Below are 18,970 nucleotides of genomic sequence, written 5' to 3'. Positions count from 1 at the left end.
TTTGTATAGCAGACCCTCATGCCAAATTGAGTCAAAGGCTTTTTGAAATCAACAAAGCATGAGAAGTCTCTCTCTCTGTCTCTCTCTCTGTGTCTCTCGCTCTCTCTCTGTCTCTCTCTGTGTATCTCTCTGTCTCTCTCTGTGTCTCTCTCTCTCTCTCTCTCTCTCTCTCTCTGTGTGTCTCTCTCTGTCTCTCTTTGTGTCTCTCTGTGTCTCTCTCTGTGTCTCTCTCTCTGTGTCTCTCTCTCTGTCTCTCTCTGTGTATCTCTCTGTGTCTCTCTCTCTCTCTCTCTCTGTGTCTCTCTCTGTCTCTCTCTCTCTCTCTGTGTGTCTCTCTCTGTCTCTCTCTCTGTCTCTCTCTGTCTCTCTCTCTCTGTGTCTCTCTCTGTCTCTCTCTGTGTCTCTCTCTGTGTCTCTCTCTGTGTGTCTCTCTCTCTGTGTCTCTCTCTGTCTCTCTCTCTGTCTCTCTCTGTGTCTCTCTCTGTGTGTCTCTCTCTGTCTCTCTCTCTGTCTCTCTCTCTGTCTCTCTCTGTGTCTCTCTCTGTGTCTCTCTCTCTCTCTCTGTGTCTCTCTCTGTCTCTCTCTCTCTCTCTCTCTCTGTGTCTCTCTGTGTCTCTCTCTGTGTCTCTCTCTCTGTGTCTCTCTCTCTGTGTCTTTCTCTCTCGCTATAAGACTGAGTATGGGTGTCGTACGGGCTGAGATCTATCCGTGGTGTCAGAGGTGATTTGTGTTGATAGAGTGAGTGGGTTGTAAGTAAACAGAAATCACTATGATCTCTCTTTAAAAAAAATGTTTAGGCTGTGTTCTGCTCACTTTGAGATACATGATAGTCCATGCCAGCTTTAGGGGCATTCCAAGTGACTACCTAATGAAGCTGGTTGAGAGAATGCCAGGAGTGTGGAAAGCAGTCATCAAGGCCAAGGGTGGCTACTATTGAAGAATTTCAAATATAACATATATTATGATTTGTTTAACACTTTTCTTGGTTGCTACATGATTTCATATGTGTTATTTCATAGTTTTGATGTCTTCACTATTATACTACAATGTAGAAAATAGTAAAAAATTAAGAAAAACCCTTGAATGAGTAGGTGTGTCCAAACTTCTGACTGGTACTGTACATGAGATACGATACCAGCTTTAGGACTCTCAGATAAACTCATTGTAAAAACAATGTTGGTGAGGCTAGGTGGTTATAAGCAATAAGCAATAACCCACTGTAGCCATTAATTAAATTGTCCTTTTGATTGACGGACACATACATTATATTCACTGTCACCACAACGTCAAATCGAAGGACATCACCATTTACTGTAACTTAGTAACTGGTGGAGTTCGGATCTACAAATGGATCTCTGGGATACAGTGCATTTTCCAGTAAGGAGCTCTCCAGGAGGGATCTTCCAGTAGGGAGCTCTCCAGAAGGGATCTTCTAGTAAGGAGCTCTCCAGAAGGGATCTTCTAGTAGGGAGCTCTCCAGAAGGGATCTTCTAGTAGGGAGCTCTCCAGAAGGGATCTTCTAGTTAGGAGCTCTCCAGAAGGGATCTTCTAGTAAGGAGCTCTCCAGTAGGGATCTTCCAGTAGGGAGCTCTCCAGAAGGGATCTTCTAGTAAGGAGCTCTCCAGGAGGGATCTTCTAGTAAGGAGCTCTCGAGAAGGGATCTTCTAGTAGGGAGCTCTCCAGAAGGGATCTTCTAGTGTTTATCATTATACTGAAGTTCGCTACTGTCATTGTATTCAACTCTATTCTATTTGTTTTTACTTTATTTTAATATATTGTCTTTTATAATTTTTCCCCTAACCCTCCCTTAATTGGAGTAAGCTAATGGACAACAATATTTGGACTTCTACTTCCAGTTTATACATACTATATACATTTTACAGACACAGTATATTTTACATTAGTTATCTTTTACATTATTCTATTTTAATCTTGGGGCGGTGTGTAAGAATTAATCTGGCATATTTTGGGTCCCAGTTTATCCTTGGGGTTAATTGGTTCACTAAACAAATATCTATGATAATTCCTGATTCCTTGGTCCAGTCTAATCTTGGTGGGTTTAAATTAATGAGAAGTGAAGCTTTATTGTAATGTTTGATTTAATAATCTCGTGTCTGGTTGTAAATGGCAATAGTTCATGTAAATAGTATTATATCATAGTATTTCCTATCTGTGTAAAACTTTTAAAGTATTTTTCCAGACCCCTGATGTGCAGAGAAAGAAATATTTTCACAAACTTGTATTTATTATACAAATATTTATCAATTAAGATACATATTTTCTCAATAATAATAATAATGACTTTATGCCATGGCAGAGCCCGGGTGAAATTTCCCTTTAAGGTTCAAATATTTATTATGGTTACAGTATTTCTGACTCTTTGTTTGCTACAGCAGATGTTGGTTGCCCTTGTTCTCATAACAGATGAATTCTCTCATTGAGTGAATATCCTACTTTAGTAAATGTTGCCCCCTAGTGGTCAAATTGTATTGATTAGAAAGTAATCTCATTCCTCTACGCTTCAGCTCCAAATGCGCTATTCAATGAAAGGCGCATTGTAAACAAAAGCACTGCACTTTACTTTTAAAGGTATTTCGTTCTTGAGCAGATATCCGCAGTGTTTAACGTGAATGTGATCTCCTCACTTGTCAGGGTTATTGCATTTAAAAAGGCGTACTGTCGACCAGCGCGGTGCGTTTTGTCGAAAATGCGCCTTTGATTGAATTCCGGCCGCCGTCTTCTTTTATATTGTCACTACAGACCCTGGTGTGCAAATATCCTGCAAACCAAGGTGAACAGAAATGGTCATCATTCATGGTTCTTTCCATACAGTTTATTGTCCAAAATGTGGTGACATGCTCATGCCTCTGCATTGATCCACAGAGGATAAAACTGCTGATATTCATCTCTTAGTACGCTCAAAAACAAACAGAGACAGGAACTTGTTTGAGTCACGGCCTTGTATCACCCTGAGGAGAAAAGGGAGGTGGATAGAGAACTGGGTCCTGTCAGGTTTAACTAGTGCTAGCTGTATGTGTCAAAGATCAGCCTGGTCTCATAGATTAGATGTAACATAGTAAATGTAAATCCCGAGACGTTCAAATTGGTATGATATGTTAAGTTTGGTATGGTTACATAAAACAGAAGGTTACTGTAGGGTGATTGGTCAGAGTGGATGGGTGGGGTATGACGTGAACGTCTAACATCCCAAAGGTAGTGTGTTTCAATCTCATCACGGACAACTTTAGCATTTTAGCTAATTAGCATGTTTGCAGCTACTTACCCCTCTTTAGCTACTTTGCAACTACTCAGCATATTAGCTAACCCTTCCCCTAACCCTGAACTTAACCCTTTAACCCTTTAACTCCTAACACTAACCCCAAGCCTAGCTAACGCTAACGATAGCCACAACAAATTGGAATTTGTAACATATCACACGAAATGTATGATGGACATCCACAAATTAATACATACCATACGAATTGGAGTGTTCCGTTTTCACATTTACTATATGTTACCTCTACCCCTGAGTCCAGGTTGCAGAGATGGATTGCACAGAGAAAAGCTCCATGGTTAGGACTGTTAAGTATCTCAGGTAAGGCCAGAGCCAAGGCTATATAGTCCTCTCTGTGCTGTTGGGAGTGCTTTGTTAGGTGTTTAATACTTAATAACTCTTGGAAAACACCAACAGTACAATACCACACTCATCTTTTATATTAATGTTCTAATAAATCCACACTCCTATGTTTTCCCAGTTTCTGTCTGTGTTTGTGTGGAGGTCCCGGTCTGGTTGGAGGAGTGGCGGAGGGTGAGGAGGGCGTGTTCAGTCGAACAGCTTGGTTGCCACGGCTTTGCCGTCGTACTTGGAGTTCTTGCCGTTGAACTCGGAAGGCAGGATGTCGGCGTCAAACTCCTTGTAGTAGTTGTCCAGCTCGTCTCCGTGGACAAACACCTGATTGGCAGACAGAATGTTGGACCTATGAACTACAATGTTCTCAACAAATATGATTTGTTATTTGTATTCATGTATTTACCATTACCTGTATATTACCGGTTGATTAAGAACCCATTCACCTTGTTGTTTAGTTACATAGGGCAGGTAACCTAGTGGTTAGAGCGTTGGGCCAGTAACAGAAAGGTTGCTAGATCGAATCCCGCGCTGACAAGGTAAAAGTCTGTTGTTCTGCCCCTGAACAAGGCAGATAAACCCACTGTTCCTAGGCCGTCATTGTAAATAAGAATTTGTTCTTAACTGACTTGCGTAGTTAAATACAAATAAAATGTGTATTTACCATTACCGGTTGATTAGGATCCCATTCACCTTCATTATTTGATGTCGATTCAAATAGTTTTATCGTGTTACTCATGAGATATAAGACATTTCCCCATCTCTCTCTCGCTCTCTCTCTCTCAAAATGATTAATTCATTCTTTCATGTTCTCTCTCAGGGCCTGTTTCACTCACTCTCTCCAGCAGCTTGCCCTTCATGAGTGGCTTGACCACGTTGTAGGTGGTGGTGAAGTACCAGGGCTGGTGGATGAAATGGACCGCTTTGAAACGGGCAGGGAAGGAGTCCTGAAACACACAAGTGGAACAGAGGGTCAAAAGAGTTACAGATCTCACCACCACTATGGCCATAAGCATCCTTATCACGCGAGTAATGGAAAGGGAAAGTTGAACTTTGCCATAAAGAGTTCAGCGTATGTAGGTCGAACAGATTGTCTGATATTTCTAAAAACAGCAATGACCACTTTTACCAGAGAGTCAATTAATGTTCTGCGTGAGTAGAATCAGATCCTACCTCTACCACCAATGGTGCAGGTAAAGTTTTCAGGCCCATAAAAATAGAATTCAGGCCATCATTGGGAAGACAATCCATTGGTTTAAAAATGATTTAAATGAATTAAAAATCCATTGTTTTGTATCCTAATAAGGTAATGTTCTGCTCAGTATTCCCTCGGAATGGGTCTGTGAAATTGACCTGCAACATGTCCACCATCTTCTTGAGCTCAGTGGGTTTGATGCCGGAGGCCTGCTGCATGGTGAAGCCCTTGAAGTTCTCAATGATGCAGAATCCGTTGATCTGAGTCTCCTCGTTCTCTAGCAACTTCTCCAGGATTACACAGTAGGCACGGAGGATCTGGTGAACACACACACAGTCACACAGTCACACAACACACATATAGTGACACAACACACACACAGTCACACAGTTGTCAACATTTCAGAAGAATTTAGACAAACCAAACCACTCTCTTGATTATGATTTTCAATAATAGAAGCTTTGTTTTAATTGTCTTTCATAGCAACATGACTTAATAGACCACACACTGGGGCATATGTTTCAGGCCAGAAGACAATTAAGACAAAGCTTCTATTATTGAAAATCATAATCAAGTGATTGTTGGCCTTTTTTATTTATTTTACATTTTTATGTGATCTATTTTTGGTTCCAAGCACCCCTTTTAACTCGTCTACACAAATGCATTTAGAGTTGTAAAAAAATATATATTTTGAGCACATTCTCCCTCCTTCACTGAACGTGAGCCAGGCCTTTTGATAACCACAGATATTTACATTTAAATTCAAGTTATTATTATCAAGGGCTTGTCCACCTGATTACACTTATCAATATCTCCCATTGCTGCTGTATGTCTATGAAAACATTGCTCCTGTCATGTTTTAGTGCCTTGTGGGGACCACCAATATAGCTCAGATGGGTGCCTTGTGGGGACCACCAATATATCTCAAATGGGTGCCTTGTGGGGACCCAGGTCCCCGCTAGACACCTCGTCGAAGGTGATCTCTTCGTAGTCCCAGTTCTCGATGTTGAAGAGCAGCACGATGCGTCCGTACTTGTCTCTGCTGGACAGGATGCCTGGGTAGCCGGCCTCGATGGTGCTGCGGACAGCCTCGGGGGTCAGGTTCTCGAACAGCTCAGGATAGTCTCTCCTGAAGCGCACATAACCTGAACACGGACACAGGGTCATCAACATCAGATAGACTCTGGCCAAGTCAGGATGACTTAAGCAGACAGGAACTTCAAAACACACATATGTTGCTTGGTTGGGTTTAATCAAACTATGCATTTCCTTCCAATGGCAAGGTTCAAAATGATCATGTGCATAGCTGACTTAAGCCGGGTACCAAATATTTTTGTGCTCCCTTGACAACTCCAACAGTACTTGGCTATACAGCAACATATTGGGGTGGCAGGTAGCCTAGTGGTTAAAGCATTGGGCTAGTAACCCAAAGGTTGCTAGATCGAATCCCTGAGCAACATACAAATCTGTCGTTCTGCCCCTGAACAAGCCAGTTAACCCACTATTCCTAGGCTGTCATTGTAAATAAGAATTTGTTCTTAACTGACTTGCCTAGTTAAATAAAGGTAAAAAAATATGTATATATTTGGGACCAGGCTATTGTAAATAGCCTGTCATTGGAAGATAAAACAATTTTAACACATCACCTCAGCTTTAATGAAATAGACAGACAACTTTACCACTGAGCTGCACTACATACAGTACAGTAGTTGGTGGGGACCCACCCTTCATGAGGTCAAAGGCTCGGGGCACGTCGTATTTCCTGGCACGGATGAAGCGGACCAGCATGCCGTCAGGCTTCTCTCCGAAGGTTTCCAGCACCCCCTTGGCCAGGACGTCCCCAGCATCCGCCGTCTCCTTGATAATTCCCCTCAGCTCCTTGACCGCCAACGCCCGCTTCTCGTCTGTCTCATTCAACTCATCCTTGGCCTGTAGGGAACCAACAACGCATCAGTCAGTCAACCTCAGAACCGGATGAGGTCTACAACCCCAGAACCGAATGAGGTCTACAACCCCAGAACCGGATGAGGTCTACAACCCCAGAACCGGATGAGGTCTAAAACCTCAGAACCGGATGAGGTCTACAACCCCAGAACCGGATGAGGTCTACAACCCCAGAACCGGATGAGGTCTACAACCCCAGGATCCGGATGAGGTCTACAACCCCAGAACCGGATGAGGTCTACAACCCCAGAACCGGATGAGGTCTACAACCCCAGAACCGGATGAGGTCTACAACCCCAGGATCCGGATGAGGTCTACAACCCCAGAACCGGATGAGGTCTACAACCCCAGAACCGGATGAGGTCTACAACCCCAGAACCGGATGAGGTCTACAACCCCAGAACCGGATGAGGTCTACAACCCCAGAACCGGATGAGGTCTACAACCCCAGGATCCGGATGAGGTCTACAACCCCAGAACCGGATGAGGTCTACAACCCCAGAACCGGATGAGGTCTACAACCCCAGAACCGGATGAGGTCTACAACCCCAGAACCGGATGAGGTCTACAACCCCAGGATCCGGATGAGGTCTACAACCTCAGAACCGGATGAGGTCTACAACCCCAGAACCGGATGAGGTCTACAACCCCAGGATCCGGATGAGGTCTACAACCTCAGAACCGGATGAGGTCTACAACCCCAGAACCGGATGAGGTCTACAACCCCAGAACCGGATGAGGTCTACAACCCCAGAACCGGATGAGGTCGACAACCCCAGAACCGGATGAGGTCTACAACCCCAGAACCGGATGAGGTCTACAACCCCAGAACCGGATGAGGTCTACAACCCCAGAACCGGATGAGGTCTACAACCCCAGAACCGGATGAGGTCTAAAACCTCAGAACTGGAGAAGTTCCAGCTTCCAGAGCGTCCATTTTTAGGACATTCATTGTACTGTGTGCAGAGGATAGTGTTACATGTTCATGTCATGGCTGTTCATGTCATACTGTCATGGCTGTTCTTATCAGTATGCTGTCATGGCTGTTCTTGTCAGTATGCTGTCATGGCTGTTCTTATCAGTATGCTGTCATTGCTGTTCTTATCAGTATGCTGTCATGGCTGTTCTTATCAGTATGCTGTCATGGCTGTTCTTATCAGTATGCTGTCGTGGCTGTTCTTGTCAGTATGCTGTCATGGCTGTTCTTGTCAGTACACTGTCATGGCTGTTCTTGTCAGTATGCTGTTATGGCTGTTCTTGTCAGTATGCTGTCATGACTGTTCTTGTCAGTACACTGTCATGACTGTTCTTATCAGTATGCTGTCATGACTGTTCTTGTCAGTATGCTGTCATGGCTGTTCTTGTCAGTACACTGTCATGACTGTTCTTGTCAGTACACTGTCATGATTGTTTTTGTCATTGCCCTTTGCAAAGAAATGGCCCTTTTGGGAAGAATTTTGTCACAATTAAGTGTTGTTCTTTTGGAGACCAGAGAGGGAGTTTGTACAGGTTGTCTGGACTCCAGTTGAACATTACGACAAGACAGTGTTAGGCCTGATGACCGACGGCGATGGGTCAGCCTACAGGGAGGAGGTCAGAGTCTTAGCAGTGTGGTGCCAGGACAACAACCTCTCAACAACCTCTCTTTGGTCAGTCAGACAAAGGAACTGATTGTGGATTATAGGAGAAAGAGGTCAGAGCACGGCCCCATAAACATCAACAGGGCTGTTGTGGCGCGAATTGAGAGCTTCAAGTTCCTTGGTGTCCACATCACTAAGGACCTAACATCGTCCGCACACACCTGCACAGTCCTGAAGAGGGCACGGTAGTGCGTCTTCCCCTCAGAAGACTGAAAAGATTTGGCATGTGCCCCGGATCCTCAAAAAGTTGTACAGCTGCACCATCGAGAGCATTGTGACTGGCTGCATCACTGCTTGGTATAGCAAATACATCTCCATTTACCGCAATGCGCTACAGAGCGTGGTGCGGACAGCCCAGTACATCATTGGGGCCGAGGTCCCTGCCAGCCAATTACCTCTATATCAGGTGTTGTCAGAGGAACGCCCGAAAAATTGCCAAAGACTCGAGCCAACCAAGCAATAAGACTGCTAAATAATGACCAAGCGAAAACAGGCTTGATCATCCTTGAGATGTTTCTACAACTTGATTGGAGTCCACCTGGGGTAAATTAAATTGATTGGACATGATTTGGAAAGGCACAAACCTGTCTAAATAAGGTCCCACAGTTGACAGTGCATGTCAGAGTAAAAACAAAGCCATGAGGTCGAAAGAATTGTCCATAGAGCTCAGACAGGATTGTGACGAGGCACAGATCTGGGAAGGTTAACAAAACATTTCTGCAGCATTGAAGGTCCCCAAGAACACAGTGGCCTCATCATTTGTATGTGGAAGAAGTTTGGAACCAAGAATCTTCCTAGAGTTGGCCGCCTGGCCAAACTAAGCAATCGGGGGAGAAGGGCCTTGGTCAGGGAGGTGAGCAAGAACCCGATGGTCACTCTGACAGAGCCCCAGAGTTCCTCTGTGGAGATGGGAGAACCTTCCAGAAGGACAACCATCTCTGCAGCACTCCACCAATCAGGCCTTTATGGTAGAGTGGCCAGACGGAAGCCATTCCTCAGTAAAAAGCACATGACAGCCTGCTTGGAGTTTGCCAAAAGGTACCTAAAGGACTCTCAGACCATATGAAACAAGATTCTCTGGTCTGATGAAACCAAGATTGAACTGTTTGGCCTGAATGCCAAGAGTCACGTCTGGAGGATACCGGGCACCATCCCTACAGTGAAGCATGGTGGTGGCAGGGATGTTTTTCAGCAGCAGGGACTGGGAGACTAGTCAGGATTGAGGGAAAGATGAACGGAGCAAAATGCAGAGAGATACTTAATGAATCTGCTCCAGAGCGCTCAGGACCTCAGTCTGGGTCGAAGGTTCACCTTCCAACAGGGCAACGAACCCAAGCACACAGCCCAGACAACGCAGAAGTGTGTGTAGATTGATGAGGGGGGAAAAAACTATTTAATCAATTTTAGAATAAGGCTGTAACGCAACAAAATGTGGAAAAAGTCAAGGGGTCTGAATACTTTCCAAATGCACTGTATACAAACCATATACACATTCACACACACACACTACATTGACACTCCCACACAAAACCCAAACACGTTCACATACACTACATACCCATAACACATAACACACACTGACACAACACAAACACACATACATACACACACACACTTTTACGCTCATCATTTGCTGCTGCTACTCTGTTCTTTATACTCTTATTATTATCTATCCTGATGCCTAGTCACTTAACCCTGCCTTCATGTACATATCTACCTCAAATACCTTATTATTATCTATCCTGATGTCTAGTCACTTGACCCTGTCTTCATGTACATATCTACCTCAAATACCTTATTATTATCTATCCTGATGCCTAGTCACTTTACCCTGCCTTCATGTACATATCTACCTCAAATACCTTATTATTATCTATCCTGATGCCTAGTCACTTTACCCTGCCGTCATGTACATATCTACCTCAAATACCTTATTATTATCTATCCTGATGCCTAGTCACTTTACCTTCATGTACATATCTACCTCAAATACCTTATTATTATCTATCCTGATGCCTAGTCACTTTACCCTGTCTTCATGTACATATCTACCTCAAATACCTTATTATTATCTAACCTGATGCCTGGTCACTTTACCTTCGTGAACATATCTACCTCAAGTACCTGGTACTGCTACTCCCTGTATATATATTTCCATTCTTTGGTATTTCATTTTATTCCTCGTGTATATTATTTCACTGTAATGTCTACACTAGTTGTATGTGATTTGATTTGTGGTTGCACTTGAGTTTGTGATAGGGCTTAAGATGTGAAGTGAATCTACAGCGTGAGGCTTGTGTGAGACAGTGACCACAGACCTTCTGCACTGTGTGGTCAGGCAACTTGGCACAGAGTCCGAACACGGGACCGTGGTCCTTGACCGTGAGGCGCTCCAGCTTGGCCCTGAGAGCCTGCTCCTCCTCTGACACCATACGGAACGTTCCACTCTGCGTACAGAGAGGGGGGGGGGTGATAATGACAATCATGACTTGCCAACAAAAACACCATTTGCTCACAAGGCTACCTTACAAAAATGAGGTTTAAACCTAGTTTAATCCAAGGCGTACGCTCAAAAACTCAATCCAAAAGGAGGCCTGTATCAATGGGCTTCAGTGTTAGCATTGGCTAATCTCCCTCACATGAGCGCAGCAAAGCCTGGTAAACCTGTGACTGAAATCTGTGATTAGGGGTTAATGCCAGGGATTGACGGCATCCAGTGCTAATGTGCCTGAGAAATGTGGAACTGCCATTGTTCATGGCACAGGACGTTATGTGGTGTTGGAGTCCTAGAAACACAATCTATAGAACAGATATCCCCATTCAAGTCAACGTTCCCTGACGGCCGGGCTTTTCTGGCGGCCATTTTGAGTGTCATTCTGTTTCTGCTGTTTGCCTAACCATGATGTGGACCGTGAAGGAAGAACATAATGACGTAGTAAGAGTATCTATTGTGGATTGCATCCTCCTAAGGACCTTGATGGTAGATTGTTTCTGCTCTGCAATGGATGAAAAATAACCACCTGAACAGAACATGTCAGAACTGACTCTTAAGCTCAACATATATCTACATTCATCAGACTTGATACTTTTGACATCGATCTGCAATACAAACACCACTGAATGTGTTTGAATTATTGCAGTGGGGCATGTAAGCCTGTTGCACACCAAGAGAGGAGCTTCGATGTACTTACCATGACAGCCATTTCTTCAGTTGTTTAGAGCCGCTACGTACTCACTGGAAAATAAGATGGATTTGATTATTCACGGTTGGAGAACATTGGATTCCAGGACAGCTTGAAAAAAATAAAACAATGAATTTATTGTGCCCCAGGCTTACGCTCTATCTCAACCCCCTCAGCATTTGTTACACTTCTCCTCCTAACACCTTTTTTTCCATCTCATTCTCCTTCTATTTTTAGGTTACCTCCATTTCAGGATTATTCCCATGAAGTACATGTTTTGATCCAGCTGCCAACAAAACGTATCTACGTTTTCTAATTCTATGTGTCCCAAATGGCACCATATTCCCTATATAGTGCACTACTTTTGACCAGAGCCTTATAGCTCACTACGTAGTGAATTGGATGCAATTTGAGACTCAGGCCTGTTTGAAACAGTGATGACATTCATACAGTCCATTATCTGTTTTACTACATTGTTTACAATTATGTGTATTCTTTATATAGCTAGCAGGCTGTATCTAATACAACACCAGACTCTCTATATAGCAGGCTGTATCTAATAGAACACTAGACTCTTTATATAGCAGGCTGTATCTAATACAACACCAGACTCTCTATATAGCAGGCTGTATCTAATAGAACACTAGACTCTTTATATAGCAGGCTGTATCTAATACAACACCAGACTCTTTATATAGCTAGCAGGCTATATCTAATACAACACCAGACTCTTTATATAGCTAGCAGGCTGTATCTAATACAACACCAGACTCTTTATATAGCTAGCAGGCTGTATCTAATACAACACTAGACTGTTTATATAGCTAGCAGGCTGTATCTAATACAACACTAGACTCTCTATATAGCTAGCAGGCTGTATCTAATACAACACTAGACTCTTTATATAACTAGCAGGCTGTATCTAATACAACACCAGACTCTTTATATAGCTAGCAGGCTGTATCTAATACAACACCAGAATCTTTATATAGCTAGCAGGCTGTATCTAATACAACACCAGACTCTTTATATAGCTAGCAGGCTGTATCTAATACAACACTAGACTCTTTATATAGCTAGCAGGCTGTATCTAATACAACACTAGACTCTCTATATAGCTAGCAGGCTGTATCTAATACAACACTAGACTCTTTATATAGCTAGCAGGCTGTATCTAATACAACACCAGACTTTTTATATAGCAGGCTGTATCTAATACAACACTAGACTCTTTATATAGCAGGCTGTATCTAATACAACACCAGACTCTTTATATAGCTAGCAGGCTGTATCTAATACAACACCAGACTCTTTATATAGCTAGCAGGCTGTATCTAATACAACACTCAACTCTTTATATAGCTAGCAGACTGTATCTAATACAACACCAGACTCTTTATATAGCTAGCAGGCTGTATCTAATACAACACCAGACTGTTTATATAGCAGGCTGTATCTAATACAACACCAGACTCTTTATATAGCAGGCTGTATCTAATACAACACCAGACTATATAGCTAGCAGGCTCTATCTAATACAACACTAGACTCTTTATATAGCTAGCAGGCTGTATCTAATACAACACCAGACTTTTTATATAGCAGGCTGTATCTAATACAACACTAGACTCTTTATATAGCAGGCTGTATCTAATACAACACCAGACTCTTTATATAGCTAGCAGGCTGTCTCTAATACAACACCATACTCTTTATATAGCTAGCAGGCTGTATCTAATACAACACTAGACTCTTTATATAGCTAGCAGGCTGTATCTAATACAACACCAGACTCTTTATATAGCTAGCAGGCTGTATCTAATACAACACTGGACTCTTTATAAAGCAGTCTGTATCTAATACAACACCAGACTCTTTATATAGCTAGCAGGCTGTATCTAATACAACACCAGACTCTTTATATAGCAGGATGTATCTAATACAACACCAGACTCTTTATATAGCTAGCAGGCTGTATCTAATACAACACCAGACTCTTTATATAGCTAGCAGGCTGTATCTAATACAACACTAGACTCTTTATATAGCTAGCAGGCTGTATCTAATACAACACTAGACTCTCTATATAGCTAGCAGGCTGTATCTAATACAACACTAGACTCTTTATATAACTAGCAGGCTGTATCTAATACAACACCAGACTCTTTATATAGCAGGCTGTATCTAATACAACACCAGACTCTTTATATAGCTAGCAGGCTGTATCTAATACAACACCAGACTCTTTATATAGCAGGATGTATCTAATACAACACCGGACTCTTTATATAGAGTCTGGGGCGGGGCGGCAGGGTAGCCTAGTGGTTAGAGCGTTGGACTAGTAACCGGAAGGCTGTAAGTTCAAACCCCCGAGCTGACAAAGGTACAAATCTGTCGTTCTGCCCCTGAACAGGCAGTTAACCCACTGTTCCTAGGCCGTCATTGAAAATAAGAATTTGTTCTGGTTAAATAAAGGTAAAAATGTCAAAATTAAATATAGCAGGCTGTATCTAATACAACACCAGACTCAATCATGATATCACTGACTCTGTAGCACTGTTGTTGTATGAACTGTGTCAGGCAAAACCAGTCAAAGTGTGCAATTGATCTAGTGCATTCAGATAGACAAAGCTAGCATTAAAATCATCCTGAGCTTCACATGCAGTCAAAGCTTCCCTGGATTTGTGACTGAGCTTCACATGCAGCCAAAGCTTCCCTGGATTTGTGACTGAGTCAACTAGAGGGCTCCGCTTCCAAAGCACTGGACTCAGATGCATAGTTAGTCAGAGCTACAGGCAGTGGATTCCCAGGTCCTCAATCAGGCACAACAAGGAAGCTAAAACATTCCCACCTGTCCACGTTGAGATATCCACGATCAACCACAAAGTATTCAAAGCTCTACTGTTTATCAGATTTAACCGTCAGCTTTCAACAATCAAACCTGCAGACAAGGCACTGTTCTGCCTTGTAAAATATGAGAGCAAGATTTAATGCAACACCAATCAATCTTTACTTCTTCCTCTGAGCAAAGAAACTTCCTCATCTGGGCTCCACTGGGTGGCAACACTCCACTGGGTCCATCAGAACTGCCAAACCCCCAGCAGGGTTTGGAATGCACCACCCCCTAGGTGTCATGGAGACGGGTCACAGTTGGTACCCCACATCGGCGCCTCCCTGGTCGGGGAAGAGGTTGAGCCTTACCTGGGTATGGAAGAGGCCGGGCGCTGCCGAAAGTCACAGGAGTCAGTGTGTGGAGCAGGACGGCGGAGCCCTGCGATTGTTAACTTGGGGATTAGTGTCGTCACACTGGATTACGCCCATCAGATTTCTCTGATAATCAGCATAAAGTGGAAGGAGGGACAAGAAAGGAGGGCAATGACAATGGGCCAATAGAAGAGGTGAAGGAGGGGTTAGGGCAATGACGATGGGCCAATAGAAGAGGTGAAGGAGGGGTTAGGGCAATGACGATGGGCCAATAGAAGAGGTGAAGGAGGGGTTAGGGCAATGACGATGGGCCAATAGAAGAGGTGAAGGAGGGGTTAGGGCAATGACGATGGGCCAATAGAAGAGGTGAAGGAGGGGTTAGGGCAATGACGATGGGCCAATAGAAGAGGTGAAGGGTGGACTATAGTGACATGTGGATGAAGGTAGGGGTTAGGGTGGACTATAGTGACATGTGGATGAAGGTAGGGGTTAGGGTGGACTATAGTGACATGTGGATGAAGGTAGGGGTTAGGGTGGACTATAGTGATGTGGGTGAAGGTAGGGGTTAGGTGGACTATAGTGACATGTGGATGAAGGTAGGGGTTAGGGTGGACTATAGTGACATGTGGATGAAGGTAGGGGTTAGGGTGGACTATAGTGACATGTGGATGAAGGTAGGGATTAGGGTGGACTATAGTGACATGTGGGTGAAGGTAGGGGTTAGGGTGGACTATAGTGACATGTGGATGAAGGTAGGGGTTAGGGTGGACTATAGTGACATGTGGATGAAGGTAGGGATTAGGGTGGACTATAGTGACATGTGGGTGAAGGTAGGGGTTAGGGAGGCATTTAGAAGGTGAGGGGTAGTTGATTGCACTCCAATGCTTCATGGAACAAGTGAAAATGAGCTATTGTAAATAGTCTCTCTGTGGCCTGCAACGTGAACAGAGCTCTGGAGAGAGGGAGGTTCAGACCCACCCTTTACATGTAGCACCATATATGTGATCTGTCTATTTCGGATCAGATCCCATCGCTGCCACCAATTGCACAGCCAGGTAAAGTGTTCAGGATATCAATGGAACTGGATTCTCATATAAAGGAGGGATCATCACCTAGATTCAGCCGAGGACTTATTGTTATCTTGTGCGGATAGTAGGGGGGCTGGAACATCATTTGAAAATATTTGTAGACTGCAAATTGACCACAAGAAGACCAAACATATTTGTTTGACTAAAATAATAATAATTTCAAACCTTCCTTACATTTGTATACGAGCACCTGTCTATGTATTATGCGTGGGAATACTTGGGAACAATTTTATTAAATTAAATTCACTTGAAGCTGATTATCCGGTGTTCAACAGTCTATTATGTCCAACAATAAAAAAATTACACATTTATTTTTTGGGGGGCTCAGAAAACTTGGTGGGCCAAATAAAACCATATTCGGCCTGTAGCCTGCTAGTTGGGGAACCCTGATATAAAGCAACAGCATATTTTCAGTTCTCATTAATTATTTGAATTAAACAACTTCATAGTAGAGCATTAGAAATCAATCGTTCTCAACCAGTTTGAGTTGGCAATATTATATCATTGACAATGAAAGGGAACTTGCAGTGAGAGGTCTTGCTAAAGTCGCAAGCCTAGAAGGAAGTGTATTCATGTATAGACAAAACCTGTTGTTCAAAAGGTCAAAGGTACACTTCACAGCTACACATATAAACTCACAGGGTACAGTTCAGTACCTTGTAGGTATGGAAGATTTTTTCTAGAATATAAGGCACAATCAACACTGTGCTTTAGAATACAGCTGGGGCAATGTGCTGGTTAGGGCTTATTAGCATATTTGGGGGTGTGTTTAACCATATGTGTATTTGTGCCAACCATCAGTGGAAGTGTTGGAGCAGTTTAAATGTTTGATGTTTATGCCAATGCAAGTTGAGCAACTCCTTTGACCTGGTTCTGCAAATTTTGCAAGAAAATAAGTCAGTAATGAGCTGCGCTGTAAAGAGGATATTGCACATTTTCCAGAACCTTAATTGAACTTATTGTCAGAAGTTGCTGTGAATTTGTCATTTTTTTAAGTGGAAACTACTGTAGCAGCGTCAGCCTATCAGAAGATTGCAAGAGTGGCTTATTTGAGGCGTGGCTTTTTATCCCAGTTAATGTGCCATGTTGTATTCTGTTCATGAAGAAAAAGAAACGCACACCTATTAAGACGAGGTGCTGGCTAGCGGAGTAGAAACTTGAAAATAAAAGAGAGCCGCACACTCTTGGAGCTCAGATGCAAAAATGTAATACCAACGTTTCGACAGCTAGCTGTCTTCATCAGGGTACACTTATACCCTGATGAAGACAGCTTGGCTGTCGAAACGTTGGTATTAAATTTTTGCATCTGAGCTCCAAGAGTGTGCGGCTCTCTTTTATTTTCAAGTATTCTGTTCATAAACATTAAGCTTGTATACTGTCAGTTCTGTAGCATTATTAAATTGTTAGCAATGCCCCGAACTACATTTCAAAGTGCAGTAATGATTGTAATGAATCCTGCGTTTGTAGCCAAGTGGGAATTTATCACATTCAACTGGAAAACAATTCACTTGAAAAGCCCTCCAACTGGTAATTACTAGTGGGAAATGCATATGATCACTGTAAAGGCGTGTGGGTTTTTTTTAACTTAAAATGTGACATTTCACATGGAAAATCATGTACAAATGTGTTATTTGGAACACTTCACGTGATCACATTTCGTTAAAATATGACCCAACCTGGGATTTTAACTCCTTTTTGATTTGAAGTACACTGACTTTTTTTTTTGCTGTGCCACAAAGTCTGTAGTGTTCCCAGTCATATTAATTACATATACTATTTTAGTATTTAGCAAGAGTGCCATCTTTACTGCTATTTTAGCTGGAAGTTATTCTGTCTATACTCTCATCATTGATTTAATTGAATTATTTCAGAAATGCTAGTGTTTTCTGTATAGTTGTCTAATGTTGGTGTGTTAAATTATTCTGTTTTAATGTTACTCCTGAATCACCATGATAAATATAAATTGTTTTCTAAAGCTAATATTCGCTTTGAGGTCCAAAGTGTAGGAATATTGTGTAATATAATGTAGCTATTGACACAGACATGGTGGTGTAGTAGGAAGATTGGAATGCAGTGACCCAAGAGGTTGTGAGTTCAAATCCCAGATAAGGACATGTTGTAATAATAACTACTCTATAAAATATACACACAGTGTAGTCATATATGTCAAAGTGGGTAAAATATGTCAATTAGGAAACGGTATGTTTGAAGGACTGTGTGTATGATGGAGGGGGCATCCCCTGTGAAATCTCATGTGAAAATGAATTTTCCATAGGGAATATAAAATTGTTATGTTCTATAGGATCAAAATGTTACACACATGCTCTATGGTGACACAATGCAAAGCCTGTAGAATAGTGCTGTGTTTACATAACATGGTGTTTGTTACAAAGTCCCCTATTTTAACCATGATAAGAACGAGGGTTAGAAAACGTGAAAGGGTGATTGAAGTGAAATGAACTGAGTGATTCAGCATTCCAGAGAGTTAAATACAAATCTAGGCATTAGTTGTGGTCTTTGGTTCTTAGCATGGGAAACATTGAGGAACAATGCAATTAGTGAGTGAGTCAGTGGGTGGGGAAATAAATGACTTAGGAAGTGAAGGAGAGAGCTACAGGTCGAAGCATGTGTGTTACAGTATAAAGCAGATGAAGGATATCTGGTAGCGAGTCCCTTCAACCCCAAAATGTCACTGATGCAATGGTGGAGCAGGAGTAATCTCTTAAACCAGTTCTGATCCGCTCAATGGGGGAGTCTGTGTGACGAAATCAACCCGAATGGCAGCACAATGCCTGGCTCCGTATTCCCATGCTCGGGACTGGTGTGTGTGTGTGCGTGTGCAAACCGGCAGCACCACAGATAGTGGCACCATATATAATCAAAGGTCTCAAAGTATTTTATACAGTAAAATGAGTAAACGATCGAAGAAAGACATCCAGCATCACGACTGGACATATTCTGAGAATATAATACACCTACTGTATATAATACACCTATATAATACACCTACTGTATATAATGCACCTATATAATACACCTATTGTATATAATGCACCTATATAATACACCTACTGTATATAATGCCACTA

The 18,970-nt window shown here is 42.6% G+C and overlaps 1 protein-coding gene across 1 annotated transcript; it reads right to left on the bottom strand.

The window, feature by feature from the left end:
* Positions 1-3,104: 3,104 nt before the first annotated feature.
* Positions 3,105-14,856, bottom strand: LOC135555166 (retinaldehyde-binding protein 1-like). Its single transcript, XM_064987514.1, has 8 exons — positions 14,791-14,856; positions 11,599-11,642; positions 10,726-10,854; positions 6,548-6,752; positions 5,790-5,968; positions 4,982-5,140; positions 4,465-4,575; positions 3,105-3,952 (listed from the first exon to the last, which is right to left on the bottom strand). The coding sequence occupies exons 2-8, from the start codon at positions 11,608-11,610 to the stop codon at positions 3,824-3,826; spliced, it is 924 nt and encodes a 307-aa protein (XP_064843586.1). The 5' UTR covers positions 11,611-11,642; positions 14,791-14,856; the 3' UTR covers positions 3,105-3,823.
* Between the last annotated feature and the right edge of the window lie 4,114 nt (positions 14,857-18,970).

The sequence above is a fragment of the Oncorhynchus masou genome, chromosome 15 (genome assembly GCF_036934945.1).
Source record: "Oncorhynchus masou masou isolate Uvic2021 chromosome 15, UVic_Omas_1.1, whole genome shotgun sequence".
Lineage (NCBI taxonomy): Eukaryota > Metazoa > Chordata > Actinopteri > Salmoniformes > Salmonidae > Oncorhynchus > Oncorhynchus masou.
Note: the sequence above shows the minus strand (reverse complement) of the source record. Positions and strands in the feature narration are given on the sequence as shown.